Raw genomic sequence first — 23,299 nt, forward strand, 5'->3', positions numbered from 1 at the left:
ACAAAGGAGGGCTCAACTCTTTCATTTACCACTCTACCATGGATTCCCCATTTTCATGTGAACTTGCTCTTTCTCAAGTTCCTTCCGGAATCCTCCCTCCCAGCCCAATGCTTGCCACATGGTTTTCTCTTGAGTGCCATGTGTCCATATGGGCCTTAAAACCTCTATGCCCCTTTAGGCCTTACTTATGCACTCCATATTATTGCCTAGGCCTAGGGTAATCCCTAGTCCCCGACCCTCTACATTCCCATTGATGCAAGCATTGTCGAGCCCTCTAGTTTCCCACTTCACCATAGCCACACTAGACAGGTTCCAGGATTATGGGGATGACGTAACATTCCCTTCCCCTTAAGAATGGTTTACATCCTCGAAAACAAAATTGGAAAACCTCCTCTGGAGATTGCTTACCCTTTCCCATGTTGAACTCTCTTCAGGTCTATCTTTCCACTTAACCATACATTCTTTCCATATTGTATGTCGTGTTTATCCAAAATTATTTCCGGTTTGTGTGGTAAAGTTGTAGGTTCAATGAGTTCAACTAGGACTTCATTTCTAATGAGATTATCATCATCTCCTAATTTTCTTTTTAGCCTACTAATATGAAAAACTAGTTGTACTCTACATCCCTCAGGTAAGGCTAATTTGTAAGAAAGTTCTCCAATCCTCTTAAGTATTGTGAATGGTCCACAATACCTAGGAGACAACTTCGGACATTTACTTGTCTTTAGAGATTTTGAAGATTCAGGGACCTTGAGGTAGACTTTCTCATCATTTAGTTAAAACTCCAACCTTCCATGGTGGGAGTTTTCATAACTTCATGCTCTATCTTGAGTTCTTCTTATGCTATCTTTAGCTAACTTGAGCGTTTAATTCATATCTTCAAAAAAGTCTTTGGCCACTTGAACCTTCTCTTTCCACAACCATTGGGGCTCTTGGTTGAAATCCATACATCATCATGAATGGACTAATACTTGTAGTTGAATGTTTGGCACTGTTATATGCAAATTCTAATATGGGCAAATATTGTTCCCAATTAGTTTGCCATTTACTTACATATGCTCAAAGCATATTTTCAATGATCTGATTGACTCTTTCAGTTTGACCATCACTCTGTGGGTGATCCGTGGTGCTCATATTCAATGAAGTTTCCAACCTCTTAAACACAACCCTCCAAAAATGGCTGTTAAATTTGCTATCTTAGTCACTAACAATACCGACCGATAGCCCATACAATCTATAAATATCTCCACAAATAGCCTAGCTAATTCTGGAGTTTTAACATATTCATTGACAGGAATAAAATGAGCCATCTTGGTCAACTGATCAACAATTACCCACACAAAGTTGTGCCCCCTCTATGTCCTAGGTAATCCCACAATAAAATCTATGGAGATGCTTTCCCATTTGCCATTTGGAATCTCCAATGTGTGTAGGAGACCTCCTACCTTAAGGCATTCAACCTTATTGACCTTGCATTTTTGGCACTTCAATACATAATTTTGGACGTCCTTACCTGTTTTAGGCCAAAAGAATTGTCTTTTCAGAAGCGCATGCATCTTTTGAATTCCCAGGTGTCCAGCACTTGGACTATCATGACATTCAAAAAGTTTTGGTGCCTAATGTCATTATTATATGGGACATATACTCTACCCTTGTAGAGTAGGTAGCCATCTTCAATTATATATTTTTTCCACTTGAGTCCTTTATCACCAACCTGTGGTGTGTCACCCATTTCCATGCGACTCCTCAGTGAAAGCCTCTCGATTTATTGGATCCCTATTTCTAATTGCTTTCCATATTTCAGAGAAGTGAGAATCAAACTCACATTTTCCCTTTAAGGACTCTAGGAAATCATTCCAAAATTGAGTAAAACTCAATTCATTAACAATTGGCATTCGTCTATGAGGGCCTGCTACCACATTGAACTTCCCATTCTGATATGTTAATTGTATATCAAACTCTTGCATTAATTCAACCCATCTAGCTTTTCTACCTTTAAGCTCTAGCTAATTGCAAATCCACTTAATGCTCTCTTGGTCAAAGATGATCTCAAATTTTGCCCATATAAATAGTGCCTACACTTCTTTAAAGCATAGACTATAGCATATAGTTCCTTCTTATATGTCGAGTAATTCCATTGGGCACAATCTAACTTTTTGCTTTCAAAAGTCACTGGTCGACCTTTTTGTAAAAGTACCACCCCAACAGAAAAATCACTGGCAATTTTTTCAACCACGAATGGTTCATTGGGATCCACTACCTTTAAGATAGGAGTTGCTGCTATAGCTACTTTTAATTTTTCAAAACTTCTCTTTTGAGGTTCATCCCATATGAAGGTGCTTCCCTTCCCCTTAAGTTGGTCTGTCATGGGAACAACAATCTTAGCATAATCATGGTTGAATCTCCTATAGAATCCAGACAAACCTAAGAATATTTGTAATTCTTCTAGGTTTGTAGAATGTGGCCATTCCAATATGGCCCTTACTTTTTCAAGGTCCATATGAACCCCTTCTTGGGATATTATATGTCCCAAGTATTTCACTTCTTTTGCAAAGAATTCACATTTGGATTCTTTAGCAAAGAGTGAATTATCTCTAAGTAGCTAAAACACTTTTCACAAATGTTCCAAATGCTTTTTTCTAGTTTTACTATAAATAAGGATATCGTCTAAAAATACTACAACAAATTTCCCTAAATATGGCCTTAAGACACTGTTCATAAGTGTCATGAAAGTTGCTGGAGAATTTGTTAATCCAAATGGCATTACTTTAAATTGATAATGCCCATACTTAGTACAAAATGATGTCTTAGGGACATCCTCTTCCCTAATTCGTACTTGGTGATATCCTGACCTTAAATCAATTTTAGTAAAATATATTCCCCCCTTGCAATTGATCAAAGAGCTCATCAATGCGAGGCATAGGATACTTATTTTTTATGGTGATTTTGTTTAGTGCTCGGTAATCTATGCATAAACACATAGTACCATCCTTTTTCTTTACTAGTCAAACTGGTGCAGACCAAGGTGAGCTACTTAGTTGAATCTATCCCTTCCTAAGATATTTCGTTAATTGTCTTTCCATCTCACGTTTTTCCATTTGACTAAGCCTATATGGGGGTTTACAAACAGGCGTAGATCGAGGAATCAAATCTATTTTATGATCTACTTCTCTCTTAGGGGGTAAACCATCAGGCAAATCAGACAGAAAAACATTTTTTAATTCAAACATTAAATCATTGAAATAGGATACTTTTTAACATTATCAAAAACAATATTACTTCTTTTCGATGCAGAAGACAAAATAACCTATCAAAGTAAGTTTACAAAGATATGCCTCACATTCTTCTTGGTGTAGTAGTCATTGCAATTCCATCGAACAAATAAGAGGAGAGTTGGGCACATCATATTCTCCTTGAATCTGGAAGACTCTACAACTTTAATTTCTTAACTAACAAGTATTTCAAGAAATTATGTGTTGCACTATCATCAACCATCATTCTTACTCTTTGCCCCTTAATTTTTCCATGTATCCTCATTAAATCATGAGGACCAAAGGTGGGTTGCCACATTGCCAATGATAGATGGCACGTGGGTGCTATCCTCATGATAGACCTCTACCTCAATGTACTTTTCAGTACCATTAAATGGCAACACTTGCATTGTATGTACTTGTTTTTGTGGAGGTCTATTTGGGGCTTTAGCTCCCGCTTATTTATTTTTAGGGGAGTTCCAAGTAGCATGGTCTTTGCCCAAACATTTGAAGCAAATATTTTCCTGCCTGGCCGTTTGACAATCCTCTTTCTTGAAGAGAGGATAATTTTGTGTTTGAGGTTTCTTAGGTGGTGCCTAAGGAATCTCCTTCTTAAAGTGCCTCTTCCTTTTCAGATTGGGAAATTTGTTGAACTAAGGAGCAAAACCTATTTGCTTTGAAGTTCCAACTTTGGATTTCCCTATCGTTTCATAATTTATTTGGGCATACTTAATTGCTTCCTCAAAGGTTTTAGGAGAATTTCTTTTCACCTCAACTTTATAAGTGTCTTTGAGGCCTCTCACAAAACCCCTTATCTTTTGGAATTCATCAATTCCCTTAAGCTTAAGGACTGCCTCACTGTAGTTCGCTATGTACTAGACTAGAGTGTCTTTACCCATAGTGCAATTGTCCCAAGCCTCCCATGCTCTTTCTAATTCATTTTCTAGTAAAAACCTCTTTTAACAAGGCTTGTTCAAGCTCAGCCCAATACCTAGGAATTCTATCATTTTCCCTAAGGCTCATCCACCATTTATAGGCTTTATTTCCAAGGAAAAGACTTTCTTCCATGACTTGATTTTTAGGAGGGGTATTCCTGAGTCGATGGAAGTCTTGTCACTTTTGCAAGAACGTATTAATTGCATCTTTATTGTGCTCCTTTTCTTCCCCATAGAAAATTGGTGGTTTCAAGTCCTTAAGGATGTTAGAGGTTTCTCTAAGTCGAGAGCTGGGCCTTTCAACTTGATTAGGAGGAGCCAGTGATTTTTTTGTAGTAGTTACCGATTGAGAATTGGCTAACTTGGTTATGGCTTCAGCAAGGGTTTTCAATGTATCATTGATAGTTCCTAGGTGTGTTTCTATATTTTGCATTCGAGTTTCAAGTTTATTGAATTATATATACAAAATTCCATAATCACCGTAATCTATATCCTCCATTATCACGTTATCTTCTTGAGTTTCATTTTGTACCTCCTCATGTATTTCCTCTCCAGCTATAGCTTTTCTTGTCCTAGCCCTCCTTAACCATATCGTGCTTTTCTGGAGTTGTCATTTTAAAGATGCGTATTTTCCAAAAATTATAAAGCAAAGCACTTTATGTCAGAGAGAAAAATATGATGCCCTCTTCCCTGGTATTTGTTCGATGGCCTTGAATTCATTTTTGAGGTTGGCACACTTCCTTTGTTTCACGAATTGCTCTTTTGATCCTGTGATTTCTTTAATCTCAAACTCCTTGATCTTTCGCTTGAAATCGACAAGGCTAATAAGTTGTAGGCACATAAAGATCTTGGAGAAGAAAAGGGGTGAAAAAGGGCCCTAAAATCTTTAGGAAGAAAAGGGGCATTGAGACTTTGGAGAGGGGTGTAAATACAATGATGAGTTGGCTTTTTTAAAGTTTGACAATCCTTTGAATGACTTGGCTATTCTTTTTGCTGAAGGAATTTCTATGTGTATAGGTCATGTGACTATGGAAATCCACACTCTGTGATATGAACATGGCATGTCAAGCTATTTCTCCTCAGCCACCACTATGCTCAACGTTTTCTCTACATTGGTTGGCATATGTAGGTTGGTAAACGATGACTAATCCGGCTACTTCAAAGTACATTTCCATTGTTGGTGTTCTTCATAGAGGCATAGAGTAGATTGCCTGGAGAAATCTCTTCTATAAAAAAGCCCTACGAAATAAGTCGATCTTCTTCTTTGCAAATCAGTGACCATTTTCAACCGGCCTCTCCCATTGCATCGCTGATGTTCTCCTCTCTTTCTATGTAGGTCAGACGATATAGCACTCTCTTGGCTTGGCAGCACATGCAAGCATTTTGACTTTCAAAGGCTTGGGTCCTAGCAAAAAAAAATATTTTCAAAAACTTTTTGCAAATTGACACTGCTATCTTTTTGGTTAAATCTTCCATATTTGAGGTATCCCTTAACCTCCCAGATCAAATGGACTCCATATTCATGATAGCTATTCAAAATGTTACGAGTCCATACCCCTTAAAAATGATGGTTTTATGACAATTTTATCTAAGATATGTTCAATTACATTTAGAGAAAAAGAAAGCCACCCTTATATTGCAATAATTTTTCTTGAAAATAAGGGAACATGGGGCAATCTCAAGTGTGAAAAGAAGTATATACATCATAATAATATTTTATGTCTTTCTTTTTAGATTAATAAGTAGAAATTCATAGTTGGATCCTTTACGATTGCTACGTCAAATGCATAGATAGAGTATGGAAGCAAGTAAGAAGGATCCCTATGGGCTTTTCATGTTCACCACCATGGTGCAATTTATATTTTTCCTGGTATGAGTCATCGTTGATGAGGCTAGGAAGAAAGGATCTTCTTCTTATGTTCAAGTTTTCCTTTAGATTTGATGACAATATCTTGTCCATCAATAATCCTTTAATAAGGACTTTTCTTCACCCAAACGTTGTAAGAAATGATTCCATTCCATTTTGGATTTATCCTTTATCACTAGTAGAAATCAAAGAATGCATACTCAAGTCAATTCGTATAGATGGAGGAACAAAAGTCATCTCCTCAAATTTCATGAATTTACATTTAAAACTCAAGGGTAATGGAAAGTTTAGATTGAGAAAGTTTGACAAACCAAGGATCTACCCTTCAAAGTGCTCAAATTTATTCATAATGAATCTAATTATCCAATTGGGCAATCATACAAAATCATACTATCCCAAGTCTTTCCCATTCCATATCTTTGCAATGGCATTAGTAAAGCAAGGGAGGCAATATGGGACCTAGTTCAAACAATGGTCGATAATGGGTTTCAAAAGCAAATATTAATTCAACTAGTCAAAGAATTTCTAAGAAAAACAAAATCCCTAGAGCTCGGATAGATATTAAAATGATTCTTCCATGGCAAACAATAGGTAAGACTTACGTCTTTACCTATGATTGATTGCTATATGCTAGGAGTTTGGTAGACACCAACCTATAGAGGGGGTGTCTCCCACTATAGTCCAGTAGTGACCACCTTGGGAGAGGGCGGGACACACACACACACACACACACACACATACAATAATTCTTGAAAATTCTTATCAAGGATTATTTTAAAATATAAAAGAGACTTACTATATTTTCAAGCTCTTTTCGTACTATAAGGCTTGGTATTTTTAAAGGTCATATTCCAGAGACTATGTATTTTTACCATTCGATCATGGAAGGATAATTAAGAAATGTGAGATATGAAAGAGTAATATCTTTTATAAGGACTCACTAGGGAGGCCCCCTCAATACCATGAAGAGGATTTGATTAAAATTATCAAGTCTTTTATATACATGGGTTAACAAACGTATTCCATGCCTATAAGTTCATAAAGTAAATTTGTGAGAAAATTATAGTTAAAAGCTCCACGAACATATGGGAAGCTAAAGTGATTGGGTTCTTTTGGATAGCAATTGGATTACAATAGACACTTGTATAAAACATTGGGATAGAAGGTGAAGAATATTTGAGATGAGAGAGGAAGAGGAATGGTGGTTGGGACCTTTCAAATCCCACAATACTCAAAAATTAACCATGGCAATCCCTCTAGACTAATTCATATTGATCATAAGCTGAAGATCAATCTTATAGAGAGGAATAGAAGGCTACATGTGGTGGTCAAACCAAAATGCTACCAGATTATAAGGTATGTTTGCCGCTTGAATTGTTCATCCATTTCGTATATCTCCTAGCTTGGAAGCATCATTGAATGAAGCATCTTTCATTCTTGGATCTTACGTAGATGGCCTAAATATTATGCTTCTTCTTTGATGGGAGCTTGCTAGCTTCTTTGCTCACATTATTCATGATTGAGCAACACTATAAGCAACCCTGAAATGTCCATCTTATAGCATTCACCTCTTTCATTCACAATACTTGGAATTCTCCATGTGGGGATCTCGTGTTTTACCTGTTCTTGCTAGCTACGATGATGGCCATTCCATCACACGAGTCCTACACTGATCAATGCTATCATCCCACAAAATGACCTTCGCCTTGATATTAGGTTCAAGACCCACACACTACACCTACATAAATTCTCTCTTTGAAGCCATAGATATACAAGCTGGAATTATCACAACTTGCACTTATGAGGGTGGTAGCTCTTCCCTTAGACCAATACCAAGAGATCCATAACTTTTTTATCAGCCAACCATAAACTCTCTAGCATCTTCTATGTATGCTCGTATGCTTCTCAAAACTAAAGCGCTTCATGGTCTCACCATCTAATGCATTATGATTTCTTTTATTTAAGCCTGTAAGCTTTTATATTTGAGCTCGTGAGCCCATCAACGAACAACATATCCAGAGATGCGTGTTAAGCATAAGAGCCTTAACACGGAATAATCTTCTAATTGGCATGTGTGCATAAGTTTTGGGACTGAGCATGCTTTGAACACACATATCTTGCACTAAGTGGATGATACTCTTGAGTGATGTATAAGTAAACTTAAAAATCAATGAAAGTAGTCACTATAGCTCTATGCTTGGGTGGACTTTATATGTAAGCTACAAGTTTCTAATCATGCATTCCTTACATGTCTCCTTGTGCATGACCTCATGATTAAATTTAAGGTTTTTCCTTTTGAGGCAAGGCATTAGGTTTATTTCGAGAATAAAAGGGATATATTTTAGTATTAAAAGACTCTAAAAATGGCAAGTATAGTGGTAATTTTCCAGTTGCTATGGCTTATAAGGGCATGTGCCAAGGTTTTTTAAATTAAAAAAACTTCCTTGACTTTTGGGGGAAGAATATAAATTTCATCTTTTTATGATATTACCAGCTTATTTTACAAGGCTTACAGGCCTTTTTTGTAAAGCCTTAATTTAATAACCTATGCTATGTTGGCATTATATGGGTATACTTTTGGCTTTATAAAGTTTCTATTAAATGTTGCTCTACATACTTATTGATTTTACACTTAATGGGATTGAGTCTTGAAAAGAACATATCTTTGATCATTTACGATGATACTTGAATTCCCCCCCCCTAAAAAAAAAAAACACCAAATTGGTGTATGTGCTTCAAATTTCAATATCCGTTTGGAGATGATCTCATGTGATGTGTTAATATTTCTTTGCAATTTCTTTCAGTTTTCTTTAAATGGCGATAAGCAGTCTGTCTTAGTGTTGAAGCCTATCTTCTAATCTAGGTTGAGTTCTTACTACCTTTCTCTTTTGGATAGTGGGGTAGGCGAGCGGAAATGGTTGGAGATTCAATGAATTTCGGCAAAGACATGTTCAAAATTTTGGACTATTAATCTTTCATTTAACTTTCTTTTGGAAATAATGCATTTCAGTGTATTTTATATTAGTGGTCCATTTATTTGGCATTCTTTTGAAATCACACTCACGTGCACGCACACACACACAATCCTCATTTTCTCTTTTGTCCTTGCAAATTACTTTTTGGGCCTTTAAATTCCTTTTGAAAACCCTTTTTAAAATTAACTCTCCCCTCTCCCTCTCTCAAATTTCCTCCCCACTCTCTCTCTACCTTTCTTCTCCTCCTCTTTTACCTAATTTCCCTAAAAAATCCTCTCCCTTTCCCAACTTATCCCCTCTCTTTTCCCCTACTCTAGCTCATTATATTCCCCCTAATTATTTCTTAATTTTCATAGTTTTCTCTTAATTTTTCATAGTCCTATTTTTTCCTTTTCACTCCCTAGCTTAATTACACTCCCTCTAATTTTGCCTAATTATTTCTCCCTATTTTTTGCCTAATTTCCCTTAATTAAAAAATTTCCTAAATTTTCTCCTAACTTTTTTTGCTACCTCCTTTTTTCCCTAATTTCCTTTATTTTTCCAATTCTCCTAATCTTCCCTATTTTTTTCCTATTTCTTCACGTTTTTCCTATATTTTTAAATTATTTCTTAATTTCAATTGTTTATTTTCATTATTTTTCTCCTACCCATTTTTTCATACTAGTTTCCTTCCTAGTTAACCTCTTACTTTCTTTTTTTTATCTTTAAAAATTTCGTAATTTACTCCTTATTTTTCCCTTCTTTGTTTTCTTTCCTTTTATTTTTCTATTTTTCCCTAACTTAATTTTTTTGTAATAAATCCTTTTTTCCCCCTCTGTTACTTCATACCTCTTTTCCTAATTTTATCTTCCCTCTATCTATTATAAATTTCATTTTTTCTATTTCTTATTTCCTAATAAGCCCCTATTTTCATTTAAACCCAACCCCCTGCACGTCATATCTCCCCACCATTCTACATTCATTACAAACTCTTGGCATGCTTTCCCACACCTTAGCCTTCCTATCTCTCTATCTCCTCGACTCCTTGACTACCCACCCTCCAGGCCTATTTAAACCTAAACACCTTTCTCCTCTGCCCATCTCCAAACCCGTTATCTATACTCATTACCCCCCCTGCGACTCTACCTATAGCTATGTTGCGCACCTACCTACAATTTGTTGTCCACTGCTGCTGCTCATGGACCTTGATTTATGAATGCCTTACCTCACGGTGTGCATTTACTTAAATACTGCGGCAATCCTACCCTTTTCTCTACATTGTAACTCCAAACATCTAATCACCATGACCCGCCAGTGCTGCCACAAAGCTTCGACACTGGTGCACATTTTGCCCTGAATTGCATGACCTTCCGTCATGCCCCTCACACGAATGGACTCACATGTCATTTCCTCTCCCTTTGACCTTACACATTTGTCTCCCCCCCCTCCCCCCCCCTCCCCCTACCCAGCCAACCCTCTTCCTTTAAACTCTTGTGCTACCCTCTCCCACCCCTCTCTTAAACTTTATCATCCCCCTTACAAACCAACTCCTACCCCCCCCCTCTTTTCCCCCTTTTCTTCCTTTCAAACTTTTCACTCTCTCTCTCTCCCTTTCTATTTATCCCCTCTTAGCCTCTTCCAAACTCTCTCTCTCTCTCTCTCTCTCTCTCTCTCTCTCTCTCTCTCTCTCTCTCTCTCTCTCTCTCTCTCTCTCTCTCTCTCTCTCTCTCTCTCTCTCCCCCTACCCCCTTTCCCTACTTCATTCATTAAAGTCAATTGTCCCTCCGTTTTTAAAATTAAAATTCAAACACCCCTCTCTACTTATAATGAAATTACTTTTATATTTTTGCCTCAATAGTCCCCCCTCCTGTGACTTCATTCATAAGAATCCACTCTTTGTTTCTGAAACCCTTCTCTCTCTATATATATATTTCCCTATATTTCTCCCTTTAAAATTTCCCCTCTTAATCCCCTCCTCCGTTTTCCCCCCCTCCCTCCTTTTTATATACATATAGCTTTTCCCCCACCTTCTCTGTACATTTATCTTTCCCCTTCTCTCTATATATACCTTTTCCTTTTCTTCTCTATAGATTTTTACCTTCCCTTCTCCAAAATTTTCATTTTCTATCTCCCTACTCTATACACCTATTTTCTTCTACAGTTCTTCTGGACTTTCCTCGATGCAGACTCCCCTCTTCAATAAAAGTGATGCTTGCTAGGACTTATCCAAGCTCAACTTCTATATAGTTTACGCAAAATCATTTTTACAAAATGGTCTACTACTGGTTTTCTTTTATTAATAGGGGTTCACCAACTTGTAAAAAATTTTCCTTTAATGCAACAAGTTTCTCTTTCTATTCCATTGTCTAGCTTCTGTCTTTTGTCTTTTCACTATGCAAAGTGGTGCAGTCAAGTCTTCCACACACATGTCTTTTCCTTTGCAACTCTGGATGGTTGCACATAGTACACATAAGTCATTAAGACCTTCTTGGCTTCTTGACTCCCTTCTTTAAATTGTTATTTATTTCTTTTTCTTTTTCTAAAAGCGTTTTTCTAATCCTTCTCTTGTCCTTACAAAAATATTCATGGGACATCACACTCCAATCCATATCTCTCAACAACCCACTCCTGACTCTCGCTCCTGCCTCCCAAACAATACATTTTAGTCATCATGGCCCTTGGCCTTTTGACTCTTTTCATTGCTCTTATGAGCAACACTATTTTATTCTACTTACATTTTTTATTTTCACCTTTTTAAGTTCTCTTCTAACCCAAACAATTGTCAGAATTGCCCACTTTCCTCTCCATGCTTGAAATTGCTATTATTAAGACCTCAACTTAATCAATGTGCTTCCACACTCCTAAATTTTGACCTACCTTACTCAAGAACATATTTTCCATTTCCTTAAAATTGCAATTCTCACTACTTCTTAACCTATTCTGGTAGATAGTAGGTCATCACACTAGGTGATGACATACTGTCTCACCTAGTGTGTTGTATCCTACTGGGGCACAGGTGTGTGTGTGTGTGTTCGTACTAGGGCGCAGGTGGGTACACACACACACACACATACTATCCTCGTATTCTCTTTTGTCCTTGCAAATTACATTTCTTCCCTTTAAAGGCCTTTTGAAAACCCTTTTGAAAACTACCTCTCCCTCTCTCAAATTTCCCCCCCACTCTCTCTCTACCCTTCTTCCTCCTCTTTCACCTAATTTCCCCCAAAAATCCTCTCCCTTTCCCAACTTATCCCCTACTCTAGCTCATTATATTCCCCCTAATTATTTCTTAATTTTCATAGTTTTCTCTTAATTATTCATAGTCCTATTTTTTCCTTTTCACTCCCTAGCTTAATTACACTCCCTCTAATTTTTGCCTAATTATTTCTCCCTATTTTTTGCCTAATTTTCCTTAATTAAGAAATTTCCTAAATTTTCTCCTAACTTTTTTTGCTACCTCCTTTTTTCCCTAATTTCCTTTATTTTCCTAATGCTCCTAATCTTCCCTAATTTTTTCCCATTTCTTCACGTTTTTCTTGAAATTTTTCTTGTATTTTAAAACGATTTCTTATTTTCAATTGTTTATTTTCCTTATTTGTCTCCTCCCTAGTTTTTCATGCTAATTTCCTTTTAATTTATTCCTAGATTTTAACCTCTTACTTTCTTTTTTTTATCTTCAATATTTTCCTAATTTACTCCTTATTTTTCCCTTCGTTGTTTTCTTTTTTTTTATTTTTCTATTTGTCCCTAACTTAATTTTTTTGTAATAAATCCTTTCCCCCCCCACTCTTCATACCTCTTTCCCTAATTTTATCTTCCCTCTATATATTATATAATTTATTTTTTCTATTTCTTATTCCTAATAAGCCCCTATTTTCTTTCAAAACCTTCATTTAAACCCAACCCCCCGCGCGTCACATCTCCCCACCATTCTACATTCATTACAAACTCTTGGCACACTTTCCCACCCCTTAGCCTGCCTATCTCTCTATCTCCTCGACTCCTTGACTACCTACCCTCGAGGCCTATTTAAACCTAAACACCTTTCTCCTCTACCCATCTCCAAACCCGTCACCTATACTCATTACCCCCTCTATGACTCTACCTACAGCTATGCTACACACCTACCTACAATTTGTTGTCCACTACTGTTGCTCATGGACCTTAATTTATGCATGCCTTACCTCACAATGTGCATTTACTTAAATACCATGGCAATCCTGCCCTTTTCTCTGCACTGTAACTCCAAACAGCCAATCTCGCCAACGACCTGCCAGTGTCGCCACAAAGCTTCGACACGCGTGCACATTTTGTCCCGAATTGTGTGACCTTCCATCCACGCCCCTCACATGAATGGACTGGTCCTTTCCTCTCCCTTTGACCTTATACATTTGTCTTCCCCCCCCCCCCCCTCCGCACCCAACCCTCTTTCTTTAAACTCATGTGCTACCCTCTCTCACCCCTCTCTCAAACTTTATCAAAATCCCTTATTTAAATTTTCCTTTTTCTCTTCCTTAATTTTTCCTTTCCCCCTTTTAAACCAACTCCTAAACCCACCCCCCCCCTTTTTTTTCCCCTTTTCTTCCTTTCAAACTTTTCACACTCTCTCTCCCTTTCTATTTATCCCCTCTTAGCCTTTTCCAAACTCTCTCTCTCTCTCTCTCTCTCTCTCTCTCTCTCTCTCTCTCTCTCTCTCTCTCTCTCCAAACTCTCTTTCTCTCTCTACTACCTCTTCCCCTACATTCATTAAAGTCAATTGTCCCCCCTTTTTTTTGATTAAAATTCAAACACCCCTCTCTATTATAATGAAATTACTTTTATATTTTTCCCTCAATAGTCCCCCCTCCTGCTACTTCATTCATAAAAATCCACTCTTCGTTTCTCAAACCCCTCTCGATTTATATATTCTCCCTATATTTCTCCCTTTAAAATTTCCCCTCTTAATCCCCCCTCGCTCCTTTTTATATACATATAACTTCCCCCCCCCTCTTCTATACATTTATCTTTCCCCTTCTCTATATATATACCTTTTCCTTTTCTTCTCTATAGATTTATCCTCCTCCCTGCTCCATTTTTTCATTTTCTTTCTCCCTACTCTATACTCCTATTTTCTTCTACACTTCTTCGTTATCCCTTTATAATCACCCCTTAAAAACTTCCCTTTAAAAATACCCCCCTCTATAGTTACTTACTTAAAATATTTCTTTCATTTCCCATTGTTTATTTACCTCTTTTTGTAAAGTTTCTTCCCTCTCACCCTATTCCTATGGTCCCATCTTTTTTACTTACGTTTCTACATCGAGCTATTTAAGTTTGCATTTAAGCTTCTATTTTATTGTGACCCTGATAACAAGAGAGGGGTGCTTATGACACCTGTCTTCCCAATCAATGCTAAGCTAGTTCTTACCATCTTTTCTTATTATATGGTGGCAAGTATGCAGACTCCCCTCGTCAATAAAAGTGATGCTTGCTAGGACTTATCCAAGCTCAACTTCTATACAGTTTATGCAAAATCATTTTTACAAAATGGCCCACTATTGGTTTTCTTTTTTTAATAGGGGTTCACGGACTTGTACAAACTTTTCCTATAATGCAATCAATTTCTCTTTCTATTCCATTGTCTATGTTCACTCTTTTGTCTTTTCACTATGCAAAGGGATGCTGTCAAGTCTCTCTCTCTCTCTCTCTCTCTCTCACACACACACAACACACACACACACATATACACATTTTTCTCAAAAAAATTCACACACATCTCCCTGACTCTAACCACCACATTATCCCATTTACTTGCTTCCCCAATTGTTTCACACACTTCCCTTGAATCAACAGTCTTAAGCCCACACAAATTGCTCTAGGATCCCCCCCCCCCCCCACACACACTCATACACTTCCATACTTCCCGCTTCTCCAACACAATTTTCTCTTTGATTTAGTTACATAAATTTTCCCCCACACATACACATTATTAAACTTTTTCAATTCCTTTAATTTTTAATTTTTGGTTTTTTAAAACTTACACACACATTTTCATTTTCTCCATTTACCTGCTTTTAACCAAATCCCCCCTTAAACCTAGTACCCCCCTTTTTTTGTTGACCCTATACACATAATAGTGCTAACATTCATTGTCCCCTCCCCAACACTCAACTTTGACACCCTTTTCTAGTGTCTCCCATTTTCATTTTCTTGATTATTACTTGGCACTTATTAGCTTTTTTTTAAAAAAAGTCCGCTAGCTCTAATTGTCAACCGCCCCTAATTATCCCTTAATTATCTTTTTCTCCCTAATCTAAACAGACACACAAAATAACCCCATTTATCTTATTCACAACACAAACTTATGCACACGCACAAACTTCTATGCTTTTAACCATCACTGGAAGTCATTTTTTAACCCATACTTACTTGACTTTGTTATAATTGTTAATTTCCTTTGCTTATATGATACATGATCTTATGGCTTTAACTCACTTGAATCCCTTTTGTTTATATGAGTTTGGTTTGTTAATTGATCCTTTAAGTGTTATATTTTGATGGCTTTTTTATACCTTAGCTTTATTTCATTTATTTATACAAACCAAACTACATGCATACAAACCCAAACCTACCATTCTGTCCACCATGATTGTTGTTTTCCACTGCCCAAGCATTTTACCCTTCCCACAGTTCCTCTTTTAATGTTATCAATTGCCCCTGTGAAGGTCCTATTTAGACTCTTTACAACCGTCACCTCCCTATCCTTCTCTCATGACCTCCTTCACTTCTCCCTCCGCTTAGCCACCCTAGTCTCTCAGTGCTTATTGATCGGTCATGGCTTTTTTCTTGACCTTCATACTCCGCAACGACTCCGCATGGTATTGTGCTCGCATTTTTTCCTCTTCTCCTTCGTCTTAACTGCGTGGCAGTTTTTATAAATAGCACTTCGTTGTATCAATTCATTTCCTTGCTTACGTGATTCTTCCTACGTGGTTCTCCAAGCTCTTCTTGAGAAGCTCTTGGCTACAACTTCGCTCGGTGTCGTTGCTTCATCCGTGCTCTCTAGAGCTTTCTCTTATCACTTGTGTGTCGCTGAAGTTGATTCACCTTAAGGGCTCTTTTCGCTTCAAAGGAAAAGCCCACTTGCACAGCATACCTATCTTTTCTACTTCGATCCTCTCCTAGTTGCCTTGCAAGTTGCTTCCATCACTACCTTTATAACAGTATTTTCTCCCTGTGCCTTCATCCTTGGCCTCGCCCCCCTTCAGATTCCTTCACCACATACTTGTTTTAATAAAAACTCTAAAAAAAGGTAAAATTGGTGCAACCCTGAGCTAAATCCCACTCTTTGAATGTTAGTATTGTTTTAAATAAAAGTTTTATATTGCACTATTGTTATAAGAGTACTTCAATTTAGTTTTATTTATTTATTTATTTATATTTTTCCAAACCGATGCTTTTTTATCCAATTGGTAGAATTAATTATATGGCTCATTTATTGATGGGACTATTAAATCTAAACACATACTAATTTTCCAATTAGCCTTTGGTCAGGCTATTGCCATATAGTTAGTTCACATTGATTGGATAACTCTTTATTATGTATAATTCGTAGTCATGTTATCATTGGATTATTTTTTGTTTGAGATAAATATTTTTTAATAAGTAATGTTTTGATTCCATTTAATTTAAGTACCAATTATTACTTTTTATGTGCAAAAACATGGATACTACCCTATTATAGAATTAGAATACACTTATACAAGGTGACATCACTTTTTTTTACACTTATCATATTGATCCGTTTTTTCTCTACACACTACTTAATATTACCTGGCACTTATTAACTTTTTTTTAAAAAAAGTCCACTAGCTTTAATTGTCAACCGCCCCTAATTACCCCTTAATTATCTTTTTCTCCCTAATCTAAACACACACACAAAATAACCCCGTATTTTACAACACAAATTGCAAATTTTTTATTATGGCAAGATTCGAGGAGAAGGGGATAGTATACAAAGGACATATCTATTTACAAATTGATATGATATAATGGAACAAAAAATACATATACTATAAGCAATCAAGTAATTCCTAAGATGAAATAGGAAGGACTCCCTACTTTGAAAAGGAAGCCAATGGCATATATATTGGGTGATCAATGGGATATAATGAATAGATTACTTATGCCACACAAGGGATGTGGACTTAACATGTTAATTGGGTACTCTGCTCCAACAAAAGGGTTAATATGATTACTAAACACTTTTTTGACTCCGTCATTTTTGAGAAGGAATATCTTGGAAAAGAGTAGCTAGTAGAGTTAGGTAATTTTTTAGAAAACACACACTTGCATTATCATTGTAAGATAAGAAAAATCTTGAGACTATGGTCTTGCATGCCGGGTTTTGAACAGGCCACTCTTTGGCACCAGGATCTGAGGGCTCTTGGGTACTCAGACCCATTACCAGCAACCTCCCTTGGTTGTCAGGCCATAATGACACAAAAGTCCACAAGACTATCTTGGCCCTGGATTTGCAGGAAAACCCTAAACTTGGAACCTTTCATAGACCTTTGTAAGATGTATTTAAGAAATTTGACCCTGCAACTGAAGTTCAGTTTAAAACTGTAAACCAAGCAATTGAGTGGAGAAATGGTGAAGCTCAAGGCCGCCACTAACAGGCATCCCGGCATTCTTACAAAAATTATATTCTAATCGTTGCCATTTCAACAAAGCTGGTTTTGGCAAAGCATCTTCAGTGCTAAGAACTTCAAGGTCATTAGGTATCAATTCGTTGGTCAAAGCAAGCCATATAGCCATGTCCCAAGTATCTGAGTAGCCAGCATCAGCAATTAACCAAACAGACCCCCTGCACCTAGTTCAGCCTGTCGTAGCTCCCTTTTTCGCTGCTCGGCCAATGGGTCAGGACTTTTCATAAGCCTTCTCATTCGCCTGGGACAAAGCCAGCACACGCCAGATCAATGAGCTCTGATCTCTGTCATACCCATCGTTTGCTTGCTAAAACATCAGAAAGTACAAACCAAAAAAATCACTGCAGAACAAAACTGTGTCCAAATAAGAAAAATGGTAATGCTTTACTGCAAATAACAATGAGACACAGCTACTGTGATACACAGTAGTAATATTCAACTCACCTGTCATGCTCGCTATGAGCTGGAAAAGTTGGCAATAACTCCTTCATTTTAGGAAGTGGGACCTCCTTGAACCAATCATGCTTGAGTCCGTCTTCAGCAGTTATACGCTACACATACACACATGAGGAGGTATTAAGAAGCCACCAATTGTGTTCTCATGGAGTCCTAAACCCATCCCCAGGCACTTTCAACATGCATGAATTGATTTATATACTCATACCTTTTTGGGGTCATACAATAGAAGCCTGTTCAATAAATTAAATCCCTTCTCAGACAGAGGTGGCCTTCCAGCAAATGCTGTAGGAGGAAACTTCTCCCTCAGACAACAAAATACACATGAGAGCACATGAGAGTAAATACATTTGTCACATACCACCCATACTCGTGGTTGTCTAACAAAATTGCACTTGACACCAGGCAATTTCGCAAAATCCAGCCAGATGGTTTCATTTGGAGTGCCCAGAATTTAGAATATCTATATACTAAGAATCAGCAATCATCAATCGAAGTTAACAAGCTCATTGTCAGGCGTGAATTAGAATTCAATAACAAATGACTCCAATTACTGATTCCACTGACAACAAACAGAGCCAACCATGAGGCAACAAAAGCTATTAGAATTCATGACAAATGATTCCAATTACTGATTCCACTGACAACAAACAGAGCCAACAAAGAGGTAAGAAAAAGCTATTAGCCAAGACCCAGAAAGCTCATTCTCAGGCCTGAATTAGGATGGTTATGCCAAATGATTCCAGTTACTGATTCTACTCACACCAAACAGAGCCAACCGGGAGGCAAGTAGTCGATCGACAACTGGCGGCGACTCGCGGTCGTCTGACACATGGCGTGAGTCACGGCCGTCGACGCATAGCATGAGCCCAAGATCTCATCACCTTGTCAGATCTTCGTTCAATCTACCGGCCCGGCTTATAGGCACCGACAATGCGCAAGAGTTCTATGGCATGCTCGTGTTGTGGAGCTCTGAATCTTTATTATTTGACCGGAAGATGGAATGTACCTGGTTGCATCTTTGCAGAGTCCAATTTGTCCCCATACCCTTCCACATTGAATGCCCAAATACCTTCAAAGCTCTATGTGGAGAAACATTGCATCACTGTGGTGATGGCTGCCACATCATCTCCTCCTTCTGAGAGATATGGGGTACCCCCCACCACCCAGACCATCCTCAAAAGCAGGTGCAATAGGTCTCCTCGCTAAATGGTGTTTGTTATGGGGACGGTGCCCCTAGCTAGTCTTGGGGGGGGCTATGGGGGCGACCTCTAAGAGCCTAAACCCACCACTAGTTTGGCAACACTACTTAAGGCTCTTGGTGTGCATTCCCATTGGCATTTAGAGAGTCTAGTTAACTTAAATCTCTTAATGGCTTTTTAAAAATGCTTATAAATTTACCCTTGTAGAAATTTAAGGTTAAGGGTGAGAATGCCACTTAAACAAGATTATTGTTAAGGAATTTCATGGTCAAGGTCAAGTCAAAACTATACAACATGTGTACTCATTTGAAAGGTCTTGAAAGAAAGAATCCATTGTGACCTTAAGTTTAACAAACTTAAATAGATGAAGTAAACCAGTTTGTGTGGAAAAAACCTCGACGAGACCACTTAGTGCATAACATATTGGGTACCAATGGGAATGTAATTCCCTTGTTAAGGTAATTTTTAATGAAATAGGTTACGTTAAGCTCATTAACATAACCTAACGGGAGGTGGGAAAGGGCCCTAAGATGGTTTAGGATGGGAAAGGCACTTAGTCACTTTTTCTCCCATCAAACAATAGCCTCAAGACCCTACGAACTAGAATGGGATCCCCTTTTCTAGGAGTTGGAAAGCATGGAATGTCCTTGTCCCCACCTCTTAAACACATGAAATGATGCCATGTGTCAACCCATCCCTTGTTCTTTCAATAGTTAGCACATGATGGGGTAGGGGAAGGACATGGGGCGGACCTTCCCGGGAGGAATCCGGGAGGGATTTGGTGACCAGCCAAAGGCTTGGAGCCAAGTCTTGACAAGATTTCGATCATTGGCTGGTTTTGCGGCACGAGTGGCTGATGTGGCAGGGGGTGCTGTGTGGGAGGGGGGCTCACTTGTGCACGTGCCACATGTACTGTTGCATGCGATATAGTCAATCGTGACCATTAGATCTTTTTAGATCTAACGGCCCAAAGTACTAGAAGCACAACATTGCACCACCTGCAAAGGTGAACACATAACCAGAAGTGGATCTCACATGCCCTGTATAGTTTGAATCTATGTGCCCAAGTACACTCATCTCTTCTCTGCCAAAGTAGATGCACATCTCCTTGGTACCCTTCATGTACCTCATGATGCACTTAGCTATCTCTGAATGCCTCTTTCCTGGATTAGCCATATACCGGTTGACAATTTTCACTGCAAATGCAATGTCCGGTCTAGTAGCTATCATAGCATACATTAGACTCCCAACCGCTGATGCATAAGGAACCTTGGCCATCATGGCTCTCTCCTCACCTGATTTGGGACTATCTTCTTGACTCAGTTTCACATATGGAGGCAATGGAGTACTTACTGCCTTCCCCCCCTCCATATTGAAATGTTGCAACAATTTTGTAACATACTCCTTCTGTGAAAGCCAAAGGAGCTTCCTACTCTGGTCATGTGTGATGCGCATATCAAGTATTTGACCTGTAGGTCCCAAATCCTTCATGTCAAAGGCCTCATGCAACTTGGCCTTCAATGCATCCACCTTATAAGTGTTCTTGCTAGCCAATAGTATATCATCCACATAAAGTGCCACGAGTATCATGCTATTATCCTTATCCCTTTTAGTGTAGAGGTAGTAGTCAATCTCACTTCTTCTGAAACCCTGGGACTGAATGAAAGCATCAAACTTTCGGATACCATTCCCTAGGTGCTTGCTTAAGGCTATAGAGAATCTTTTTCACCTTGTAGACCAAATGCCTTTTTGCCCTTTTCTTCAAAGCCTTCCAGTTGTACCATCTAAATTTCCTCAAGCAAATCCCCATGCAAGAAAACTGTCTTGACATCCATCTGCATAAGCTCCATATCCTCTGTTGCCACAAGTCCAAGTATGCATCTAAGTGTGGTTGATGGTCATCTTCACAACCGCAAAGAAGACCTCATTAAAATCCACACCCTTCTCTTTCTTGAACTCTTTAGGAACCAAACGGGGCCTTATACTCAGGCACATCATCACCTGTGACCTTCATCGTATAGACCCTACATGGTAATGCTTTCTTTCCACGTGGTAAAGAAACCAAGTTTTAAGTCTTATTCTTCATGAGTGAACTCATCTTTGATTGCATAGCATACTCCCACATGCATTGATCCTCACATCATAGTCTCTCTGTAGCAAGAAGGCTCCCCACGATCAATAAGCATCACATAGTCAGCCCCTAGAATAAATCTCTCAGGCAGTTTATACACTCTAGCTGATCTTCTCAAGGGCATTTCAGCTTACTGTCCCGCCTGAATATCAACCACATTTGGCTCATCATTTCCACTAATAGATGATCCATCATCTGCCCTTGACTATGTACCTGTGGGAGTACCAGGTGGCACCATTTCATGCACATTCAGTGCATGGAGAGCTTGCTGTCTATCAACATATGTAGGTGGATTCACATCTTGGAAAGTGACCCTCCTCATTCCCCTCATGGGTGCCTTATGCATCTTCTTCTCATTGAAGACCACATCATGGCTTTGGATGCTTTTCTTTGCTTCTGGATCCCAGAGACGATAGCCCATCTCTCCACTTTCACCATAACCCAGAAAGATGCATTTCCTAGACTTAGGATCTAGCTTCTTCCAAAGTTCTTTTCATATGCCTCCCACCCAAATATACACAAATAAGAGTAAGAGGGCTTCTTTCCACTCCATGCCTCTTAAGGAATACCACCATCCAAACACTTAATAGGTGATCTATTGATCACATGCACATCAATCTTCATTGGCTCAACCCAAAAACCAAGAGAAAGACTTGCATTGGAAAGCATACATTGCAACCTTTCCTAAATGGTGCGGTTCATCTTTTCTATAACTGGATTTTGCTCTGGAGTATGAGGGGACATGAGCTCCCTCTTGATCTCACATGTATAACAGAAATGCTAAAAGTCATGAGAGAGATACTCTCCACCATTGTCAGTCCATAGGCATTTAAGCATTCTACCTGACTGGATTTCAACCAAAGCCAGCCATTTCTGAAATACCTAGAACACATCACTCTTCTGGGCTATAGCATAATCCCACACTATCCTAGTTGCATCATCAATGAATGTCACATAGTATTTAGCCCCAGCAAATGATCGTGTAGGCTTGGGATCACATACATCTGAATGCACCAAATCAATCTTTTTAAGCTCTTTTTTCCCTTATTTTATGGGCTGATTTAGTTAGCTTCCCATAGAGACAATGCTCACAAAATTCAAAGTCAGAAAAACTCAAATGCGGTATGTAACCCAAACGGCATAAGAGTTTCATAACATTCTGGCTCATGTGCCTCAACTGGCATTGCCACAAAGAAGTACTTGGCTACTTGGTTATTGCAACAACATGATTAGACACCCCGGATACATGTAAGGGATACAATATCCCACACTTGGCACCCCTTGCCAAAACCATAAAGCCCTTCTAAATTTTACAACTCTGAAAGCCAAAGGTGGTTTGAAAACCAGCATCATCTAGCTCACATGCTAAAATGAGACTCTTGATTATCATAGGCACATGTCTCACATTTTTCAAAACAGATGCAGACCCATTTGCAAAAGAAAACTTTGTCACGTGCTCCTACTATGTCACATGCATAGTTATTTCCAAGTTTTGTACACAACTTGTCTTTCCAGTTTCATATGTGGAGAACCATTCGCTATGAGGAGTAACATGGAATGAAGCACCGGAATCCACCAAAATCCAATCCTAGGAATACGCATCATCTGAAGTGGTAAGCAAATATGTAGGTAGACTAGACACAAAGAGTATGTCATTGTCACTATTATTAATGACTGCATTGATCTCCTCAATCTTCACTTTTCCTTTGTCCTCCCTTGGGCTCTCTTCCTTCTTATTTGCACCCCAATTTGCATTCTTTTTCTTATCCTTTTGCTCTCTTTTCATCTTGTAGCAATCCTTTTTCATGTGGCC

General features: G+C 38.3%; 1 protein-coding gene across 1 annotated transcript; it reads right to left on the reverse strand.

The window, feature by feature from the left end:
- Positions 1–17,353: 17,353 nt before the first annotated feature.
- On the reverse strand, positions 17,354–19,018 carry LOC147900579 (cyclin-dependent kinase G-2-like). Its single transcript, XM_087376682.1, has 4 exons — positions 18,933–19,018; positions 18,362–18,458; positions 18,142–18,248; positions 17,354–17,938 (listed from the first exon to the last, which is right to left on the reverse strand). Exons 1-4 carry the CDS (start codon positions 19,016–19,018, stop codon positions 17,839–17,841), a joined length of 390 nt encoding a protein of 129 aa, XP_087232808.1. The 3' UTR covers positions 17,354–17,838.
- Positions 19,019–23,299: the final 4,281 nt, after the last annotated feature.

Source organism: Dipteris shenzhenensis, chromosome 7 (genome assembly GCF_047967505.1).
Source record: "Dipteris shenzhenensis isolate YYH24624 ecotype China chromosome 7, Dip_SZ_1.0, whole genome shotgun sequence".
NCBI lineage: Eukaryota > Viridiplantae > Streptophyta > Polypodiopsida > Gleicheniales > Dipteridaceae > Dipteris > Dipteris shenzhenensis.

Bases quoted from the DNA above. Each gene is read 5' to 3' on its own strand.
- LOC147900579 (XM_087376682.1), bottom strand. From the start codon at position 19,018: ATGCTATGCGTCGACGGCCGTGACTCACGCCATGTGTCAGACGACCGC. The intron at 18,249-18,361 runs GTATGAGTATAT...GTGTATGTGTAG, and splicing joins TATTGTATGACCCCAAAAAG to CGTATAACTGCTGAAGACGG. The intron at 17,939-18,141 runs GTGAGTTGAATA...GCTTTGTCCCAG, and splicing joins GCTCATAGCGAGCATGACAG to GCGAATGAGAAGGCTTATGA.